Source organism: Neofelis nebulosa, chromosome 6, assembly GCF_028018385.1.
Source record: "Neofelis nebulosa isolate mNeoNeb1 chromosome 6, mNeoNeb1.pri, whole genome shotgun sequence".
Classification (NCBI taxonomy): domain Eukaryota; kingdom Metazoa; phylum Chordata; class Mammalia; order Carnivora; family Felidae; genus Neofelis; species Neofelis nebulosa.
In genome coordinates this window covers 53,804,305-53,824,957 of record NC_080787.1, presented here as the reverse complement: position 1 = coordinate 53,824,957, position 20,653 = coordinate 53,804,305, and the positions used below count along the sequence as shown (strand labels likewise).

The 20,653-nt window shown below is 43.3% G+C and overlaps 1 protein-coding gene across 1 annotated transcript; it reads right to left on the bottom strand.

Annotated features, from left to right (window-relative positions):
* Nucleotides 1-10,250: 10,250 nt before the first annotated feature.
* LOC131515415 (uncharacterized) lies at nucleotides 10,251-14,889 on the bottom strand. The gene is made up of 4 exons (XM_058736155.1): nucleotides 14,662-14,889; nucleotides 14,188-14,406; nucleotides 12,498-12,978; nucleotides 10,251-11,645 (listed from the first exon to the last, which is right to left on the bottom strand). Exons 1-4 carry the CDS (start codon nucleotides 14,887-14,889, stop codon nucleotides 11,485-11,487), a joined length of 1,089 nt encoding a protein of 362 aa, XP_058592138.1. The 3' UTR covers nucleotides 10,251-11,484.
* Nucleotides 14,890-20,653: the final 5,764 nt, after the last annotated feature.

Here is a 20,653-nt window from a genome sequence, read left to right as displayed (position 1 = left end):
TTTTCTAGTAAGACTCAGATAAGCTGCCTCCTAGGTCAAATACTTATAAATGTCACAGTCCCCATTTGGGGGGTGAGTGGGCAGATGAGTTGGGGGCAGAGGCCTTTCACATCCCCTAAAAGTTGGGCAGGTGAGGGGGCAGGATACTAGTGAAGCCCTGTGCTGGTCTAGTCACCTGCTGGAGAAGGGGGTGACCCAAGAAATCCCTGGTCCAGAATGCTGGGGATGCCCCCACTTGGGGGAAACCAAGATTTGCCGACCCAAGGGAGAGCAGAGGGGACAAGCACTTGTGCTTCAGGCTGGTGGGTCTCCTGGGAACTGCCCCCAAGAGTGAGTGCTTATGGTGAGAAGGGTCTGGACAGGGCACCCTTGGCAGTCTTGCTGGAGGTCAGGGTACAAGCCCTATGGATGGCAGGTGAAGTTCTGGGTGGCTCGGGTCCTCCCCAGCTCAGGCCCCTACCTGTGCTTATCAGCGCCTCCCCAGCACATGACCCAAGGCTGCCCACTGGCCTCCAGTCTGTGGGAACCAGCCCAGAGCTGATGGAACCAGACACCAGGGACCACAATATCCAGCCCCAGGTCCTCACAGGGGCCTCACCAGGCTCCATGGACTCAGCCCCTCTTAGCCAGCTCCTCAAGATGACATGAGAATCAGAAACTAATTGTCCTTTGGGAGGATTTGTAAAACCTGTAAAAAAAAAAAAAAAAGAATTATAACGTAATGATGTAAAAAGGATGGGGCTCACTAACAACTTTAATTGAGACTACTCTTTGCGGGATGTAACTCAATGAGAAGGTAACAGTGAATCAAAACATTTTAACCCAAATGGCCAGATGGGAAGGAAGGTCAGCTTGCAAGCTCCCTGGGCCTCAGACTTTTTGGAGAGAACTTTTCAGAGTGGATACCACAGGGTGGAGATCCAGGTGAATCAGTTCACAAACTCAAGAGTGCATTTTTTTTTAATATTTCTGTAACTGAGTTTAATTTCTATTTTGAGCCCCATTCCACCAAGGACACAAACTAAATCTAGGCTGAGCATTCATCCCACACATTCATCCCTAAATCTGGAATGAATACTGTTCCAGATCTCCTTGTGGTTCAGAAGTCACCCCGGGGCCTTTAAAGCTTTAGTCCTTTATGAATAACATCAGCTTTTGCTGAGCAATTAAAAAATGTTTTTATGATGGGAAATTTCATACATTTAGGAAAATGGACGAAAAGTATAAGAAACCCATATACCCATTGCCCAGGTGCAGTAATTAGCAACAAAAGGTCACTTGTGTTATACTTACACTCTCACCCATTCCCCCTCACAACTGGTTTAATTGGAAGCAAATGCCAATATCATACTTTTTCATCCATAAATACTTTGATATGAGTGTCTGAAAGATATGGATTTTCTTGGCTTAGAATAACATGCATTTATTATTTCATAGTTTCTGTTTCTATAGGTCAGGAATCCAGCTTTGGGTTAATTAGATCCTCTGCTCAGGGTCTCTGAAGATAAGGATTCTTTCTGAACAACATTCCATAATATCACTATAATACCTAAAAAATTAACAGTAATTCCCTTATCTTAAAAGTTCACAGTTCAAATCCTCCAATTGTGTCATATATTTTTAAAATAATTGCTCTCAAGATCAGAAACCACAAAAAGTTTCTATATATTGCATTTATTTAAAGAAGCTCTTAAATCTGTTGAACCTATAGCTTCCTCCTGCCTCTCTGATTTTCATGCAACTTTAAAAACTTTTAGGGGCGCCTGGGTGTCTTGGTCGGTTAAGTGTCCGACTTCGGTTCAGGTCATGATCTCACGGTCCATGAGTTCGAGCCCTACGTCGGGCTCTGTGCTGACAGCTCAGAGCCTGGAGCCTGTTTCAGATTCTGTGTCTCCCTCTCTCTCTGACCCTCCCCCGTTCATGCTCTGTCTCTCTCTGTCTGAAAAATAAATAAACGTTAAAAAAAAATTAAACAAAAAAACTTTTTATCACGGGTATATAAGACTAGAGAGTTCTTTGGGAATGTATTAGTCACTTGACCTGGAGAACAGTGCTTCTCAAACTTGAATGTGCATGTAAAGCCCTTGAGATCTTAAAGTGTAGCTACCAGAGGGTCTAGGCTGGAGCCCAAGCTACCTGCATTTCTAGCAGCTTCCCAGGTGCTCCATATGTTGCTAGCCTCCGGACCACTCTCTGAATAGCAAGCCTGTAGAGTTCCACATTGTAGATTTTGCTGATTTTGCTAATTGCATCCCTGAAGTGCTCATCTGTTTCCTGTATTTCCCATAAATTGGTATCTTGAGGCTTGACTGAATTCCAGGTCAGTTGTTTTGGCAAGAATTCTTCACCGGCAGTGCCGCACACTTTCTACTGTATCGTATTAGGAGGCCTGTCACGTCTGGTTGTCCTACTTTTAGTGATGATAGATGTTTCGAGTGCTCAGCCTAACCTTTCCATGCTAGATAGAGATCTCTATCAGTAGTTTTAGCAGCCATTGTCCAGATCAGTGGTTCTTAATGCTGACTGCACATTAGACTCACCTGGAAAGATTCTAAAAGACACAGATGGCAGGGTCCTTTCCCAAATCAATGTGGGACCCAGGCAGAGAGAGAGAGAGAGAGAGAGAGAGAGAGAGAACATGCATGCCACTTGTGCACCTGCGTGTGTTTTAAGCCCCTAATAGGGTGATTCTAGTAGGCATCACATAAAGCTGAAAAGCCATGATTTTCAAAATGGTTTCCAAAATAATATCCTCAACTATCATTTTTTCTTCATTCATTTTGCTGAGCTTTTAATGGGTAAAAGTGCTGTTTCTTTTTAATGTTTATTTATTTAGAGAGAGAGACAGCACGAGTGGAAGAGGAACACACAGAGAGAGACACAGAATCCAAAGCAGGCTCCAGGCTCTGAGCTATAAACACAGAGCCTGATGTGGGGCTCAAACCCATGAACTGTGAGATCATGACCTGAGCTGAAGTCGGACGCTTAACTGACTCAGCCACCCAGGTGCCCCATAGAAGTGTTGTTTTTAAAATTGAGCCAGGTGATATGCTCCAAAATATATCAGTTCCCATTGAAAGCATGTAGACATGAACTCTTTCTACTCCTAAAGCCACTCCCACCCCTCCACACAGGCCCTGATGCTTCCAGGAACCCCCTTCCAAGTACCTCAAGCCACCTTTAAATGTCCAAAGACTGTCCCCCCACCAAGTCTACCCCTCCATGTCCCATAAACCTCAGATGCTATCTTGGGGTTGTGCGGGATGGGCTTTTGATTTCTATAATACTTTAATTTCTTCAAGGTGAGCAAAGGTTATGTTTCTAAAAAAGATATTTCCATTTTCAGAGGAAAAAGAAAGTGTGAAAAGACCCACTTTGCTTAACTTTGCACTTTTGCTTTAAATCCTAATGAGTCATTGAAAATCCCCTTGATTGCTGTCTCCAGGCTTCAGAGGTCGCCAGAATTAAAGTACTGAAATTAATTTGGAAAGTGAAAAGCATCAGCTTCCCCTAATCTCACCCCATTTAGCCAGTCTGGGCTGTGCCGGTAGGAGAAGGGAGGAGGACCTGGATAGAAAAAAGAAAAAAACATTGCAATGCTAACACCTCGCCACCTGCTACCGGAGGAAGAGCTGGTCAGAGTCTTATTTTCAAATTCCTTCCATCTGTCTGGCTTCCTCACTTGTCCTCTTTCTATTTTAAAAAATGTATCAGTGATTCAATTAAGTTTTGAGAACATCAATTTGTGGCGATAAACTCCATTTGTGGAGAAGAGCACAGAACACAGGAAGCCTTGGAGCTGAGGAGCAGCTCTGATTTTGGGCACAGGCCCAGAGCTTTCTGGTTAACTTTGCACTGCTCTCTTCATGTGGATTCCTCTCCTGCTCTGTGTGCAGAACAGTCTTCATCAGTCTCTCTCTGTTGATTTGCAGGAGTCCTTAAGCATGGCGGGGAAGCCCAAGCTTCACTACTTCAATGGCCGAGGCAGAATGGAGTCCATCCGGTGGCTCTTGGCTGCAGCAGGGGTAGAGGTGAGATGCTGATTTATTCATATTATTTTCGTCTTGGGGTCGTTGAATACTTACTTAGGGAGCTGGTGTAGAAAATATGATTGAACAAAAAGCCAATTTTGCCACCTGCTCTTTAGACACTGGGCTGTGAGTGAACCAGTGCATTCTTTTATTAAGAATAAAAGTGCCCAAATAGCGTGGAAATAGCGTGGTTGTTGGCACTGAGCTCACCCAAGGTGAAGCAAATAATGACTAATGAGCAAAGGAAGGGAGGGAGGAAGAAGACGAGGAATAAAGGAAGGGACCCAGTCTGTCAAACAGCTTCTTTTCATTTCATTCTTATCAGCCAAGTATTGGATATGTTTAACTACATTAGTCTCAAGCCTGGGTGGCTTGGTCGGTTAAGCATCTGACTGTTGATTTCAGCTTAGGTGATGATCTGGGCTCAGGTCATGATCTCATGGTAGTGAGATCAAGTCCTGCCTTGGCTTGCACTGACAGTGCAGACCCTGCTTGGGATTCTTTCTCCCCCTTTCTCTCTGCCCCTCCCCCACAGGTGCTCCCTCACTCACTCTCTCAAAATAAATATATATGTAAAAGAATATTAAGAAACAGGTAGTTTTCTTTAAATATATAGAACACTCTCATACTGATGTTAGAACATATCATTCATTACCAAAACTATAACTATCCTATACTTTAATGAATTAAAAAAATTCTATTCTCAACATATTTAAAAGCTAAGTTACTGAAATTTATAAAGACCTTTCAAAGATAAATATTTGTATCTGTAAATATTTATTGTGAGTAGAAAGCATTAGCCTCCTCTGTAACCCACACAATTAAAAAATTTTTTTTAATGTTTATTTTTGAGAGAGAGAGAGAGAGAGAGAGAGCAAGCATAAGTGGGGGAGGGGCAGAGAGAGAGGGAGACAAAGAAATGCAAGCAGGCTCCAGGCTCTGAGCTGTCAGCATAAAGCCTGATGCTGGGCTCAAACCCAAGAGCCATGAAATCATGACCTGAGTCAGATGTTTAACTGAGTGAGCCACCCAGGCGCCCCCACACAACTTTTTTTAAAAGATTTATTTATTTTTGGGAGAGCGCAAGTGCTGGCTAGGGGCAGAGAGAGAGAGAGAGTGACAGGATCCAAAGCAGGCTCTGTGCTGACAGGCTGACAGCAGTGAATCCGATGTTGGGCTTGAACTCAGGAATGCAAGATCATGACCCGAGCCCATGTTGGACGTTCAACTGACTGAACCACCCAGATGCCACCACACATTTTTTTTTTTTTCTAATTGCTCCTAAATGGTCTCTTAGATCCAAAGATGAAAGAACAGGCAGTTTTCTTCACACTTACGGTCAGCTCCACGTGGTTTAACGTGAAAATAGCAAGTAACCCCATTCACTTGATATTTGTTAGGATGGTCTACATTCTGTTTTAGCCCTGACAGAATATGTAAGTTAATTTGTTCACTAGGAATGTAGATTTCTCATATGAATGCAGCTTAGAACATGGTTTATTATTTAAATAGTTTGTGAAATAGACCCATTTTATGTTACCTGGTGGTACAGAGGTTTTGAAAATATTTTAGGTAACAATAACAGATGTTTTATACTAAAATCTGAAGAAACCGAAGAAACTATTTGCCAGGAAAAAGTCTGATGTACTGTAGGGGCTCCAAAAAGCCACGAAATACATACCTGGAATCTAGGTCCCCAGGTAGAGAATTTCTGTTGTAATAGGGGCACCTGGGTGGCAGTTAAGCAGTCAGTTAAGCATCTGACTCTTAATTTTGGTTTAGGTCATGATGTTACGGTTCATGGGATGGAACCCCACGTTGGGCTCTGCACTGACAATGTGGAGCCTGCTTGGGATTTTCTCTCTCCCTCTCTCTGCCCCTGCCACACTTGTGCTCTCTCTCTCTCTCAAAATAAATAAATAAACTTAAAAAAAAGAATTTCTGCTCTAATAAAGCAAAAAATCTCTGTGAAAACTTCACCAGTACTTTTGTCAAAAATTCCTTTGTTATGAATTTTTTTAATTTTAAATTAAAATTTTGAAAATATGTGAAGTACAAAAAAGTTTATAATGAACATGATGCCACTATGTGGAATGAGCAGTTATTATTATTTTGTCATATTTGCCTTCAGCCATAAAAATAAAACCACAAGGGTAATATATTAATATAATCTTTTAGAAATAAAGCATTAACAGATGAAGCTAAAATTCAGTTGGACTGTCACTCCCATGTCTACTGAAGTAACCTCTATCCAGTCAGTCCAGTCTTTATATTTTTACATTCATGTGTGTGCTCACCAACCACTCGTGTGCCTTTTGAAATAATTTACATAAATGGTGCCTTTTGAGCATCATTCTATATTTTCCTCCTAACATTCACTATTATGTTTTTGAGATCTATTCATATGGAGATGGATAAATGATAGATGAATAAAGGAAGGGGGTGAGGAATTAGGGTCATTCTTTTATAATTACTTTTTATTTATTAAAAAATAAAAAAAATTTTTAATGTTTTTATTTATTTTTGAGACAGAGACAGAGCATGAACAAGGGAGGGGCAGAGAGAGAGGGAGACAGAATCGGAAGCAGGCTCCAGGCTCTGAGCTGGCAGCTCAGAGCCCGACGTGGGGCTTAAATTCACGGACTGTGAGATTATGACCTGAGCTGAAGTCGGATGCTTAACTAACTGAGCCACCCAGGCGCCCCCCCAAAATTTTTCAATGTTTATTTATTTTTGAGAGTGAGAGAGAGAGAGAGACAGAGAGTGAGCAGGGGAGGGGCAGAGAGGGAAAGAGAGAGACACAGAATCCAAAGCAGGCTCCAGGCTCTGAGCTGTCAGCACAGAGCCTGACACGGGGCTTGGACTCATGAACCATGAGATCATGACCTGAGCTGAAGTTGGATGCTTAATGGACTGAGCCACCCACGCAGCCCCAATTATTTTTTAGATCTCAGTTTTTATGTATTGTTGTTTTAGCATTAGCTCTGAATAAAATATGATAAAACACGTGGGAGACAATGTGAGCCCAAAGCCCACCTGTCAAAAACACTGCAATTTCTTCATGGGGGAGGGCACTATTTTTTAGTATATAATAAAACAATTTGAACTTGTGATTTCTTCTTCCAATGACCTAATTTTTTCAAAACAATAAAAGGCCAATTCTCCTTTCTGAGCCACATGAAGCTCTTTCTGGGATCTCCTGACTCTTCACAGTTCTTATATTCAGGGTTGGTATTGTAGTTTGTCAGAGTTAGAAGAAAATTCTATAGTCAATATTTACCTTCTGTGCCTGACTTTTCTTTTTGATGTAAGTCATAGCAAATTTTCAAAAGTTAAATAATCATGCTCTAGCACAAATGACTTTGCTAAAATGGCTGTGCTTTGTTTATCCTTAGAGCAGAACTTGACAGGGCCCCTCACATAATAAGTGTTCAAGCAAAAGATATAATTGAAGAAGACACCCCATTAAAAACAAAAACGTTCAGGTGGTAAACCCTTGCTTTGTGGTCTGGTGAAACTCAATCTAAACCTACTAGAAAATTCCTCGGATAGTATGTAGTCTGAGGAATTTCACTGTATTCCATGCTCTTCATGGCCATACCCAGACAATGGGCTCCCGGGTGCTGCCCTCTCCCCAAGTTGCTCTCATGGATTAACCTGGTAACGCCCTGGGTGGAATTGGAGGTTGGGCTTCACGCTCTGAGATCTTGAAGCCTGGCCAAAGCAAATAGTAAAGTTACCCTGGAGTTCCTGACATGAGAAATTCAAGGAGAAATTAAAATCATAAACAAATGTACTTTTCCCCCCATCACACTACATGAAAGTCAAAAGTAATCTTTAAAATGTTTTTTAATGTTTATTCATTATTTTTTGAAAGAGAGAGAGAGACTGAGTGTGAGCAGGGAAGGGGCAGAGAGAGAGGGAGACACAGAATCCAAAGAAGGCTCCAGGCTCTGAGCTGTCAGCACAGAGCCCAGTGGGAGGGGCTTGAACCCACAAACTGGAAGCTTAACCAACACTGAGCCAACAGGTCCCTCAAAAGTAATCTTTAAATTTAGGAAAAAAGGGCTTTGGGGGAAGCTTTGTTTTTATACTCTGGTTTCCCCATCTGTATTCTCATATTTGGTGTCAACTTTGGAATATGACTTCTTCCTATAAAAATTACTCAAATACATGCAGCACCTGGGTGGCTCAGTCGCTTAAGCATCTGACTTCAGCTCAGGTCATGATTTCACGGTATGTGGGTTCAAGCCCCACCCATCGGACTCTGTGCTGACAAGCTCAGAGGCCTGGAGCTTTCTTCAGATTCTGTGTCTCCCTCTCTCCTGCCCCTCCCCCTCTCATGCTCTGTCTGTCTGTCTGTCTCTCAAAAATAAACATTAAAAAATTATTCGAATACAAATTACACATTTAGCAAGGTGATAGTGTCTAAAATGTAGTGGGTTTGGAGAGAAGGGACTCTAGCCCTGGTTCTTCCACCTTTTAGCTGAGGGACTTTGGGCAAATCAATTAACCTCTCTGGGCTTCATATGCATCAAATGAAGGCTTGGAAAAGAAGAGCACCCAGAGTTGTAGCTAACGCTCATTTTCAAGGTTTAGGAACAAGGGTGATCAAATACCTCAGTTTAATGTTAACTCTACATATTCAGGAATAACACTGGGAACCACATTGTCAGTACCTTTTCTTAGTATTTTTTATCATCCCAAATTGTAAATGTAAAATTTAAAAAATTTTTTTGTTACAAAGGGGGTAGAATAAAATCTTTGGGGAAAATACTGTTTTCCATTTATGCATTGTGTTTTCCATCTCTAATCATGATAGAAATAATACAGAAAACCCATTGTGTTTAAATTTTACATTAAAATTATACTGTACAAAATGCATGCATTCAGTTTATAGATGTATTTTTTTTTCAGTTAGATTGCTACCACATAGTTTCTGAGATTTGCTGCAGTTTAAGTTCTCTGTGTCTAAATAATAGAATGATCAAACAAACATTTGCTTGTTCTTGAACCCTGGAAATGAGGGACAACAAACACCACCCAAGGGAAAGTCCTGAGGAAAAGAGTAACAATGATCAACATTGAGCCAAACATAAGAGTTCGTCTTCTTTGGTAGGATCTCATTTAACCATCATGACTGTCAGGAGTAGGTATTAGCTTCATTTTCCCACATTAGGAAACAGAAGAGAGTAACTTGTCTGAGCTAATGAAAGGAGTAGTCTGCATTTAGATTATGATCTGAAAAGTCCATCTGGCAGGTTCCATCCATACAACAGGGGGTATCAGTGTTACTCAAGATCAATTGAATTCAGTAAATCCTTTGCTTTAGTTTTATATAAACATTTCCTTAGGTTCACAGAACACAGAAGAGGTCAGCATGGGTTCAATAACTACTTGAAACATTGGTTTAATTGGTGGCTAGACCATTTACTTCTATTCACTTATTTTTCTGTGATATCAAAAGTAATAATAAAGATCAAAATGATGCTGGCAGCCCATTATTATATTCTGTCTTTCATTCTTTAGTTTGAAGAAGAACTTTTTGAAACACGTGAAGAATTTGAGAAATTAATCCAAGGTGAGAAAAAAAGCCTGTTACACATGATGCTGTATTAGATCAAGGATGCTGTATTAGACCAAGGATGAGACAGGTGGTCTCTCTATCTCTGTGAGAGGCACACCACACACACACACACACACACACACACACACACATTCTTTCTTTTTTTAGAGAGAGAGAGAGAGAGAGAGAGAGAGAGCGAGCATGCATCAGGGGGAGAGGAGCAGAGAGAGGGAGAGAATCATAAGCAGGCTCCATGCTCGGCACAGAGCCCAAGCCAGGGCTTGATCTCACAACCCTGAGATCATGACCTGAGCTGAGATCAAGAGTCAGATGCTTAACTGACTGAGCCACCCAGGCGTCCCACACAAAGAGCAGAGAAAATTAGGTAGACAGTATCTGATGTATCTCTATGTCAAGAAGGCAGCACTTGGATCTTGCAACAAGCATATGAGAGTTCAAAGTGGGAGGAGCCCTGCCTCCAAGTTCCCAAACTGTTACAATTTCAGCCCCATCCCCTTGTTTCCTCAGCCATAGGGATGATACTTACTTTCTGCAGTAGCCACTTTCATGACACTGCATTGTCCCTTTGTTGCCTCTCAGTTCTCCAGTGTTGCATCCACACAACTCCTGAAACAGAATGCTACGGGCACCAGTGACAGTCACAACAAAGTTTATTACAATGAGAGGCAAGGCCGACCGATCGGGACCAACACTCTTGATAAGAGTGCGGCCCCAAACAGCCGGGGTACAGAGTTTTTATAACCAATCACATAGTTTTATCATCACCTGGGAACAGAACAAAAAAACAGTTTCCAGATGAGTTAGAAACAGTTGCCTAATGAGGTGTTTACTTTAGACTTTCTGCCTCTAAGTTGCAACCAGTGGATCTCCTTGACCCTGCCTCTGATGCTCTTTTCTTTGAACTTTTGTTTCCTTAATTGGTGAAGCCTAATTTACAAGGGTATGAGGCGTAGTTTACCAGAGCAAAGCAAGGCTGTTATCTTTTAACCTTCAGTGTCAACACAAAGCTGTTATTTTCCAAGGTAAGCATTAGCTCTACACTACAATTTAACCCTTACATTTCCCCCTTTTCTTGTCAGTGAATCAATCCCTTGATTCATCATTAGGAACTAAGGGGATATAATTGGACCTAATCATCATAATTTTTATTTCACTAACTCGCTTCTTGACATATTGTACTAACCAGTTGATAACGCACGGGCCAATAGTTAACCCAAGAAGTAACAATAGCAGTGGCCCAGCTACGGCCGTAAGCAGTGATGTGAGCCAGGGAGACCAAGAGAATAAACTCTGATACCAATTATTGCTGGCTCCCCTGGCATGTTCCCTGGCCCTAAGATTATCCCTGACCAAACTGAGAGTGTCTTGGATTACTCCGGAATTGTTTGCATAAAAACAGCACGTTTCTCCGAGGGCCACGCAGAGGCCCCCTTCCTTCATGAAGAGTAAATCAAGCCCTCTTCTGTTTTGTAATACAACCTCGGCTAAAGAGTCTACTTGGTGTTCTAGCCGAGAAATTGAAGTTTCCAAGTAGCCTAGGTCTCGGTCCACTTGCTTGCTTACAGTTTTGAAATTTTGGTCCCCCACCAAGTCACATAAATCAAACAAACAAGCAAACAAACAAACAAGGCACAGTGGAAGAGGTATTAGATGCTATCACCTTCCCCGTGACAGTGTCCCTGAGTTCCCATTGGTATGGCCAAAAAGATAGGGGATGCAATTTCATACAGTCCCCCACACTTATCACCATACAAACCCAGAAAATTATTATTATTCCCGCATCAGTCTTAGCTTTAAAGGATCTTCTGGATGCCTTTGAACCTTCCATTGCTGTTTGTTATCTGGTTCTGTATCAGTCTGGGTTGTTCACGCCTTCACACAGTTTTTCTTAACCTGAGAGTGATGAATCCAGGTTCGGACACCATCTACCTTCACGGCCGTGGGCGTAGTCAGAATCACGGTGTGTGGTCCTTTCCAGCGCGGCTCCAGGGTTTTAGGCTCGTGCCTTTTGACCCAGACTAAGTCTCCTGGTTGAAAGGGGTGGGGAAGAACAGGAGGATGAGTGAAGGCTTCTCTCAAGGCCCTGGTTATTTCCTTCTGTACATGTTGCAGGGCCATGAGCGAAGCCAGCAAATGGTCCTGTTCCAACTGTTCCATTACATCGTCTCCTAGCCTCGGCAGGATAGGTGGAGGTCTGCCAAATAAAATTTCATAAGGGGAAAATCCCTTGACAAACGGAGTACAACGCGCTCGCAAAAGGGCAAAAGGCAGGACATCAACCCAATTTTCTCCTGTCTCAAGGGACAATTTGGTTAAGGTCTCTTTTAGGGTCCGATTCATCCTTTCTACTTGACCCGAGCTCTGGGGTCTATATGCACAATGTAATTTCCAATCTATTCCCAATGCCTGGGTCAGACCCTGGGACACCTGCGCTGTGAAGGCCGGGCCATTGTCCGATCCTATGCTCAGAGGCAGCCCGAATCTAGGGATTATTTCATTTAATAATTTCTTAACTGTCGCCTGAGCCGTTTCTGATTTAGTGGGGAATGCCTCGACCCACCCGGAGAAGGTGTCTACAAAAACAAGCAAATATTTATATCCGTATTTCCCTGGTTTAATCTCAGTAAAATCTACTTCCCAAAAGCGGCCTGGCTCAATTCCTCTATCTCTTTTAGCTTCTGAAACCTTCCTATTTGCACCCTGATTTACTTGGGCACAGCTTACACATCTTTCAACCACCTCTTCAATCTCTTTTCCCAGCCCTTGTGCCCTGAACTTCTTCCGCACTAATTCCGCCATCTTCGTTTTCCCCAGATGAGTCCCTTGGTGGAGCTGACCCACCATGTGCCGCCCGAGTGCCGCGGGTAAGAGGATCTTACCTTCAGGATCCTGAAACCACTTTTGTCCGGGCATCCTACTTCCCCCTTTTCTGGAAATCCACTCCAAATCTTTAGGAGTGTAACTGGGCTCCAGTGGAAGCAGGGGCTCTGTCAAGATCGGTAGCTCCAAGGCACTTTCACTTTTAGTTAGGGCAGCTTCTCGGGCTGCTGCATCAGCCAGGCGGTTTCCGACTGCCTCTAGGGAGTTGCCTTTTTGATGTCCCGGGCAGTGAATGATTGCCAGCCTCGCAGGTTCCCAGATGGCTGCTAGAAGATCTAAAATTTCAGCTTTATTTTTGATGGCCTTGCCTTCTGCTGTGAGGAGATCGTGCTCTTGATAAACGGATCCATGTACATGCGCGGTTGCAAAAGCATAGTGGCTGTCCGTATAAATGTTAACTGACTTGTTTCTTCCAAGTTTTAGGGCTTTTGTTAGTGCGATGAGCTCTGCGCGTTGGGCTGAAGTTCCTGGGGGAAGGGTCTGTTGTCACCGCAGCACCGGCATACCTTTGCCCTTGAAACACAAAACTACTGCCGTCTGAAAACATGCTGATATCAGGGTCATGTAAAGGAATGTCCGTAAGATCAGAGCGGAGGGACGAGATCGTTGCCAAGGTTTCTGGGCAAGAGTGTAGAGGGGGATTCTGTCCTTCAGGCAGCAAAGTGGCTGGGTTTAAGGTTGTGGGAGCACAAAAACGTATTCGGGGCTGGTCGAGTAGCAATGCTTGATATTGGGTAATCCGAGCATTTGACAGCCATCGCTCTGGGGGAGCCCGCAGTAAAGTTTCCACTTCATGGGGCCCCGCGACAGACAATGCTTGCCCTAAGGTTAGTTTGTCTGCATCTTTAACTAGAAGCGCAGTGGCGGCAATTTGTTGAATGCATGGGGGCCACCCGGAAGCAACTGGATCCAGCCGTTTTGATAAATAAGCCACTGGTTGGCGCCAAGGTCCTAGGCGCTGTGTCAGAACTCCCTTGGCTACCCCCCCCTTTTCCGGCTACAAACAAATGGAATGGCTTGATGGGATCTGGCAGGGCCAAGGCTGGTGGGGTCATGAGAGCATCTCGTAAGGCTTGGAAGGCTTTAGTTTGAGTCTCTCCCCACATGAAGGATTCTGGAGACCCTTTGAGGGTGGCATACAAAGGGGCTGCCAGTTCAGCAAAGCCAGGTATCCATAGTCTGCAGTAGCCTGCCGCCCCAAGGAACTCGCGGACTTGTTTGCGAGTTTTAGGCTGAGGACTTTCGAGTATAGCCCGAATTCTTTGTTCACCGAGATAGCGCTTACCTTTTTTAAGGTTGTAATCTAGATAGGTCACTGCAGTACGACAGACCTGTGCTTTTCTAGCTGACACTCGGTACCCCAGTTTTTTTTTTTTTAAGCTTATTTATTTTTGAGACAGAGAGAGACACAGCATGAACGGGGGAGGGTCAGAGAGAGAGGGAGACACAGAATCGGAAGCAGGCTCCAGGCTCTGAGCAGTCAGCACAGAGCCCGACGCGGGGCTCGAACTCACAGACCGCGAGATCTTGACCTGAGCCGAAGTCGGACGCTCAACTGACTGAGCCACCCAGGTGCCCCGGTACCCCAGTTTTTGTAGAAGACTCAAGAGTCCTTTGGGTGGCATTCAGGCATTCTAAATGAGAAGGGGCCGCCAACAAGATATCATCAACATATTGCAATAGAGTTACTTGTGGGTTGGAGATCTGAAATGGCTCTAAATCTTGGTGCAGGGCTTCATTAAAAAGAGTAGGAGAATTTTTAAATCCCTGGGGGAGTCGCGTCCAGGTGAGCTGTCCGGCTTTTCCCTCTTCAGGATCAGTCCATTCAAATGCAAATAGTGGCTGGCTTTGTGGGGCCAGCGGGATGGCAAAGAAGGCATCTTTTAAGTCCAGAACTGTATAGTACACCTGAGAAGGGGGAAGCAGACTAAGGAGAGTATAAGGGTTGGGTACAGCGGGATGAATTTCCATTACCCTGGCGTTTACTGCTCTTAGGTCTTGAACTGGCCAGAAATCGGATGAGTTAGGCTTCTGGACAGGAAGAAGCGGAGTATTCCATGGCAACTTGCATGGGATCAAAATGCCAGAGTCACGCAAATGCTTGATGTGAATAGCGATTCCCCACCTAGCCTCCCGGGACATGGGATATTGTTTTACTCTTACCAGAAGCGCGGATGCCTTAAGTTCCACTATTATGGGAGCTTGATGAATTGCCAGCCCAGGTGGATTGGTTTCAGCCCATACCTGGGGAAAATCCACCTGGAGGCTTTTAAGGAGGGGATCGACTGCATGGACATTTTCATTAGGCACTGGAGTGAGCAGGCCCTCTTCCCCAAGTGGCACAGTCACCATTACTGTTGTTGGGCCATCCTCGCCGACTTTCATATGCATACCCCCTTCAGTGAATTTCAAAGAAGCCGTTAGTTTATGCAGTAGGTCTCTACCTAGTAATCCAGGGTAGGGGCATTCAGGCATGATTAGGAAAGAATGTGTAACAGTTTTATGGCCTAAATCTACTTGGCGGTCAGTGGTCCATTTACAAGTCTGGGACCCAGTTACTCCTTGCACCAGGGTTGCCTCTTGCCTGGTGGGGCCAGGATCTTGTTTTAGAACTGAAAATGTTGCCCCAGTGTCCACCAAGAAGGTCTTAGGTTGGCCCCCTATATTAACAGTAACCAACGGCTCAGAAGGGGCCACCAAGCTGTGGCCCCGTCAGTCGAAATCGACTCCCATCACAGATACCTGGGGTGGCCGAGTTTTGCGTTGGGCTAAGTTGGGGCAATCCTTTTTCCAGTGTCCCTCTTGTTTGCAATATGCACACTGATTTTTTCCTAGTGACACTTTAACCCTTTGTTTATCTTTTTTCTTTTGTTCAGACCAGAATTCTTTGGGCGTTCTGGGTCCTCTTCCCTCACGGGCATCCAGGACGGCTGCCACCACCCTGCTTAATTTTTTTGTCTGTCTTTCTTCCTGAGAATCCCTATTGTTGAAAACCTTTTGGGCTATTTCAACTAACTCAGATAAATTTTTTCCTTCAAACCCATCTAATTTTTGTAACTTTTTCCGAATGTCTGGGGCTGCCTGTAGACAAAAGCCAGATTTAATGCCCTTCAATTTTCAGGTGCCTCAGGGTCAATAGGGGTAAAGGTGCGGTAAGCCTCCATGAGCCTTTCTAAGAAGGCTGAGGGGCTTTCCTCAGCTCCCTGAATTACTTCTGTTACCTTAGACATGTTTGTGGGCTGGCGGGCGGCCACCTGGAGACCTCCCAGTAGAGTCTGGCGAAATAGGGTTAATGATCGCCTACCGTGAGGAGTGTTTGGGTCCCAATTCTCAGGATGCGAGGAAGGAAAAACTTCCTCCAGCACAGCAGGATCCTCGGTGGGTTGCCCGTTTGGCCCCATCACTAATTTCTGGGCCTCACGACGGATCTTATCTCGCTCCTCAGTGGTGAAGAGAACCTGCAAGAGCTGCTGGCAGTCATCCCAGGTTGGCTGATGGGTCACAAATATGGTTTCAAGAAGAGAAATTAAGGTTTGGGGTTTCTCTGAGAATGAGGGGTTTTGAAACTTCAATTATAAAGGTCGCTAGTGGAGAAGGGTACATAAGTCATAAAGGGTCAGACTTCACCCTGCAGGGGTGGCCCTGGACGAAGGGGTAGGGCAGGGGGAGGGGGATGAAAGGGAGTCCCTGACCGGGTATGAGATGGGCTCAGGGGAGTGTCCTGACTTGGGCTTGCCTCCTGATCTGAAGCATCCTGACTTGTATTTTTTGAGCGAGAACTATAGGGCGGTGGGCGGTAAGTTTCTTCTTCTTCCTCTGGTGCAGGTGATAGAGGGGGCAGCCGCTTAGTCCCGTCACGATTCTTATTTTGAGCTCCAGATGGACTGCCTTTGAGTGGTAAAGCCTGTACTTTAGGGAGGCAAGGGGAAAGGGGAAGGAGAAGTTTTAACCAATCTGGAGGGTTTTCGATGAGGGTCCTCCATGCCCCAATATATGGGATTTGGTCTACATGCCTAGAAAAGACAATATCATGAACCTTATATATCAATGTAAGGTCAAAGGTCCCCTGTGGAGGCCATTCCACTTGAAAGCTGGTCCATTCTACCTCGCAGAGAGTTCGAAGGACTGGCTTCTTAACGTGGAGGCCGAAAACTGAGGCAGCTCTCCTATAGTCCTGGAAATGGGTTAGTATGAGACTCAGAGGGGTGGGGGTACTCTGATTTTGACCCATGACAAAGATAGGCAGAACTGACAAGGACGCACAGACACTCAACAGGAAGAAGACAATTAAGACACGAAGAAAACACAAGTTTGAGATCTCTAGGCCAGTAGGCCGTGGCAGCCACCTGAAAATGGGATCCTTCTTGACAAAAACCAAACCAAATGGGGTCCACCAGCGTCCCGGTAGGATCCCTGACTCTGGGTCTATAGCCGCGTCCAGCAGACCCTCCTGAGTCATCCAAATGGCGCGCCCCAAGAATTCCTTACCTCTCCCAATCCCGAGCTTCTTCCCAGGGGTCGGCGGAGCAATCCGCAGAAAGGGCCCTGTTTCAGACCTTTAACTTTCCCGTGGAACAATCCAAGGAAAGGGCCCTGTTTCAGACCTTTAACTTTCCCGGCCAATGCACCAAATGTTGCATCCACACGACTCCTGAAACAGAATGCTACAGGCACCAGTGACAGTCACAACAAAGTTTATTACAATGAGAGGCAAGGCGACCGATCGGGACCAACATTCTTGATAAGAGTGTGGCCCGGAACAGCCGGGGTACAGAGTTTTCATAACCGATCACATCGTTTTATCATCACCTGGGAACAGAACAAAGAAACAGTTTCCAGATGAGTTAGAAACAGTTGCCTAATGAGGTGTTTACTTTAGACTTTCTGCCTCTAAGTTGCAACCAGTGGATCTCCTTGACCCTGCCTCTGATGCTCTTTTCTTTGAACTTTTGTTTCCTTAATTGGCGAAGCCTAATTTACAAGGGTATGAGGCGTAGTTTACCAGAGCAAAGCAAGGCTGTTATTTTTTAACCTTCAGTGTCAACACAAAGCTGTTATTTTTCAAGGTAAGCATTAGCTCTACACTACAATTTAACCCTTACACCAGGACCTAGTTAACTTCTTTGGAACTAGGTTTGGTTAAAGGAACTAAAGTAACTGGTATGGTTCTGTCTCCCAGCTGGACCCCAACTGATGTAATTAGGGAGCAGAGAATGTCCTTACACTGAAACCTGGTGGCAGCAGCAGAAAAGCCAGGATGCTCTCGCCATGGATCCAGTCCAGAGAACTAGCTCAACTTAAGGTGTTAAGTGGGAAAAGTGCCAGCTTTGCTGTTTCCCTTCTGAGGAAGGGTCAGACAGCTGGACAGAGAGGGAGGGAAGAATAGGGACAGAGAGTGGGGTTTAAATCGAACCATTGCTCTCTCAAGTTGTTGTTGTTAAATGCAAAGATTCCCTGAAGGACTGAAACATTCAGCCCAAAACAAAGAGCTATCACCCAGATGGGAGGTCACCAGGATTCCGACTGGGAGAAGGGAGGGAAAGGATGGAAGATTCATACAGAGAGTGGTGTGCCATAATGTGTAGACAGTGCATGGAGGCACATTTCAAGGAGTGCTTTGAATTCCAGGTTGAGATTAGATATTACTGACTTATAAGCAAAGAGGAGTAATGGAAAGGTTTAAACAGAGCGTTATGACTCCAGGAAAACAATCAGGCAGTGCATGTGGGGTAGGTAAGAAGGGTCCATCTGATCAACGTTACTCATCGTCAGGCAAATGCAAATCAAAACCACAATGAGATATCACCTCATACCCGTCAGAATGAAACAAAAGGTGTTTTTTAATCAAACAACACAAGAAATAACACAAGAAACCAAAAGTGTTTTTAATTCAAAAAATTAAAAGTAGAATGGCCCTGTGATCTGGTAATTGCCCTACTGGGTATTTACCCAAGGAATACAAAAACAATAATTTGAAGAAATACATGCACTCCTATGTTTATTGCAGCATTATTTACAGTAGCCAAGATATGGGAACAGCCCAAGTGTCCACTGACAGATGAATGGATAAAGAAGAAGAGGTGGTGTATATATATATATATATATATATGCAATGGAATATTACTCATCCATAAAAAAGAACAGAATCTTGTCATTTGCAACAACATAGATGGATCTAGAGAGTATAATGCTAAGCAAAATAAGCCAGCCAGAGAAAGACAAATACCATATGGTTTCATTCATATATAGAATGCAAGAAACAAAACAAATGAACAAAGGGAAAAAGAGACAAACCACAAAACAGGCTCTTAACTATAGAGAAAAAACTGGGAGGTGGGGCAGGGAAGAATAGGGGAAATAGGTGATGGAGATTAAAGAGTACACTTATCACGATGACCATTGGGTGATGTATGGAATTGCTGAGTCACTATATTGTACACCTGAGACAAATGAACACTGTATGTTAGTTATGCTGGAATTAAAATAAAAAACCTTAATTAAACAAATGGAGGGCCCATCTGAGGGCTGAGTTACCACCTAGGACCTTACTATGATGGTTCAGAGGGAAAGAGAGTCTAATTCGTGGAGTGGCTATAGGAATGGAGAGTAAGTGATGAGAAAGGTGCATTCCTGGCCAGGAAGAAAGTTTCTGTGTCTGTACTTTGTTGTATCTCCCAGATTACACAACCTCAAGTCTTGCACTGTACACATTTTTGTGTGAATAAATGCATAAATATTTCTTTTATATCAGTCTCTAAAATATTTTAGTAGTATTTGATTACTTACTCTCATTTTGTAGCAGCTTAAGAGTTTAAAGAATATTTAGTTACTACCATCAGGGACAGTAAATAATGCAACTTTTCTTTATATATTTTAAGGTGGAACTCTGATGTATGAACAATAGGGACAGAGAGTGGGGTTTAAATCAAACCATTGCTCTCTCAAGTTGTTGTTAAATGCAAAGATTCCCTGGTCAAAATTCCATGGTCGAAATTGATGGAATGAATCTGGTAGAGACCAGAGCTATCCTAAGATACCTAGCTGCAAAATATGACTTGTATGGAAGGAACATACAGGAACAAGCCTGGTAACAACAATCACTTCTTACTTAAAACAAACAAACAAACAAACAAAAAGAATACCTAACCTTTAGGCATGTTAGCAATCGTAATAGATGCTAGATTAATCGTAATAGACGATAGATTAACTGAAAATTCTTTTCTTATTTTTTAACTTCATATTATGGGAAAACTAACACACATCAAAGGAAAGAGAATGGTAAAATAAACCCTATTTACACAATGGTTACTTTCAACAATGATTAATTCATGGCCAATTACACAGTTTATTTCATTTTCTGATTCTTTATCTAGTACAAAAGCAAGGACAAGAACCAGTGAGGGAAACGGGACTCTTTCTCATGAAATCTGTTGTTTGCCTCCACTAGGTGGGAGTAAAGCACAGGGTAAAACACAAGAACGAACAGATTTGGGGCATGAACGTGAAATTGATTCCAGAAGTATCTTTTGGAAACCACCTCGCTAGTCTCCGGCATACCAGATAGCTTCCCAGTCTCCTAGACAGTCTAAATTCTCACGTACACACACCAGTCCTTTTGCAGTGGACAACCTGGTCTACAAACCAGCACAACAGTCTTGTCTTAATCTGGATTTTATTTTGTTTTATTGTATTGTATTGTATTGTATTGTATTGTATTGTATTGTATTGTATTTTTTTATTTTGTTTTGTTTTGTTTTATTATTTTTTATCTGGATTTTAAAATAGCAACCTTAAATTGCAAATTATTGCATGGAATTAGAAAACCATTAATTGGTAAACAACAAACAGTCCATTTTTACCAAATGTGGTGTGTTTTAAATAAATTTCTCATCGTTTTATTCACAGAATGCATTTATTTTCAGAAGCTTAGCTTTAAACTTTTTAGTGCAGTAAGATTTTTGAAATGCATCTTGTATTTTTAAATCTTAAAATAAGTTTTCTCTTGCTTTCTAGCAGATTCTAACTGCCAAATTTCTGCTGATTACATCCCTGCAGTGTATTTTAACACATTCTTCTGTCTCAGTATTTCCTGGCAATTAGTTGTTAGATATTGAGGTTTTATCAGACTCAAATACTAGTGGTTTTTGCAAGGCTA

Bases quoted from the DNA above. Each gene is read 5' to 3' on its own strand.
- LOC131515415 (XM_058736155.1), bottom strand. From the start codon at position 14,889: ATGCATATGAAAGTCGGCGAGGATGGCCCAACAACAGTAATGGTGACT. The intron at 12,979-14,187 runs GTAACTCTATTG...CGGTGACAACAG, and splicing joins TTCAGATCTCCAACCCACAA to ACCCTTCCCCCAGGAACTTC. The intron at 11,646-12,497 runs GTAAGATCCTCT...CCTTTCAACCAG, and splicing joins GTGGTTTCAGGATCCTGAAG to GAGACTTAGTCTGGGTCAAA.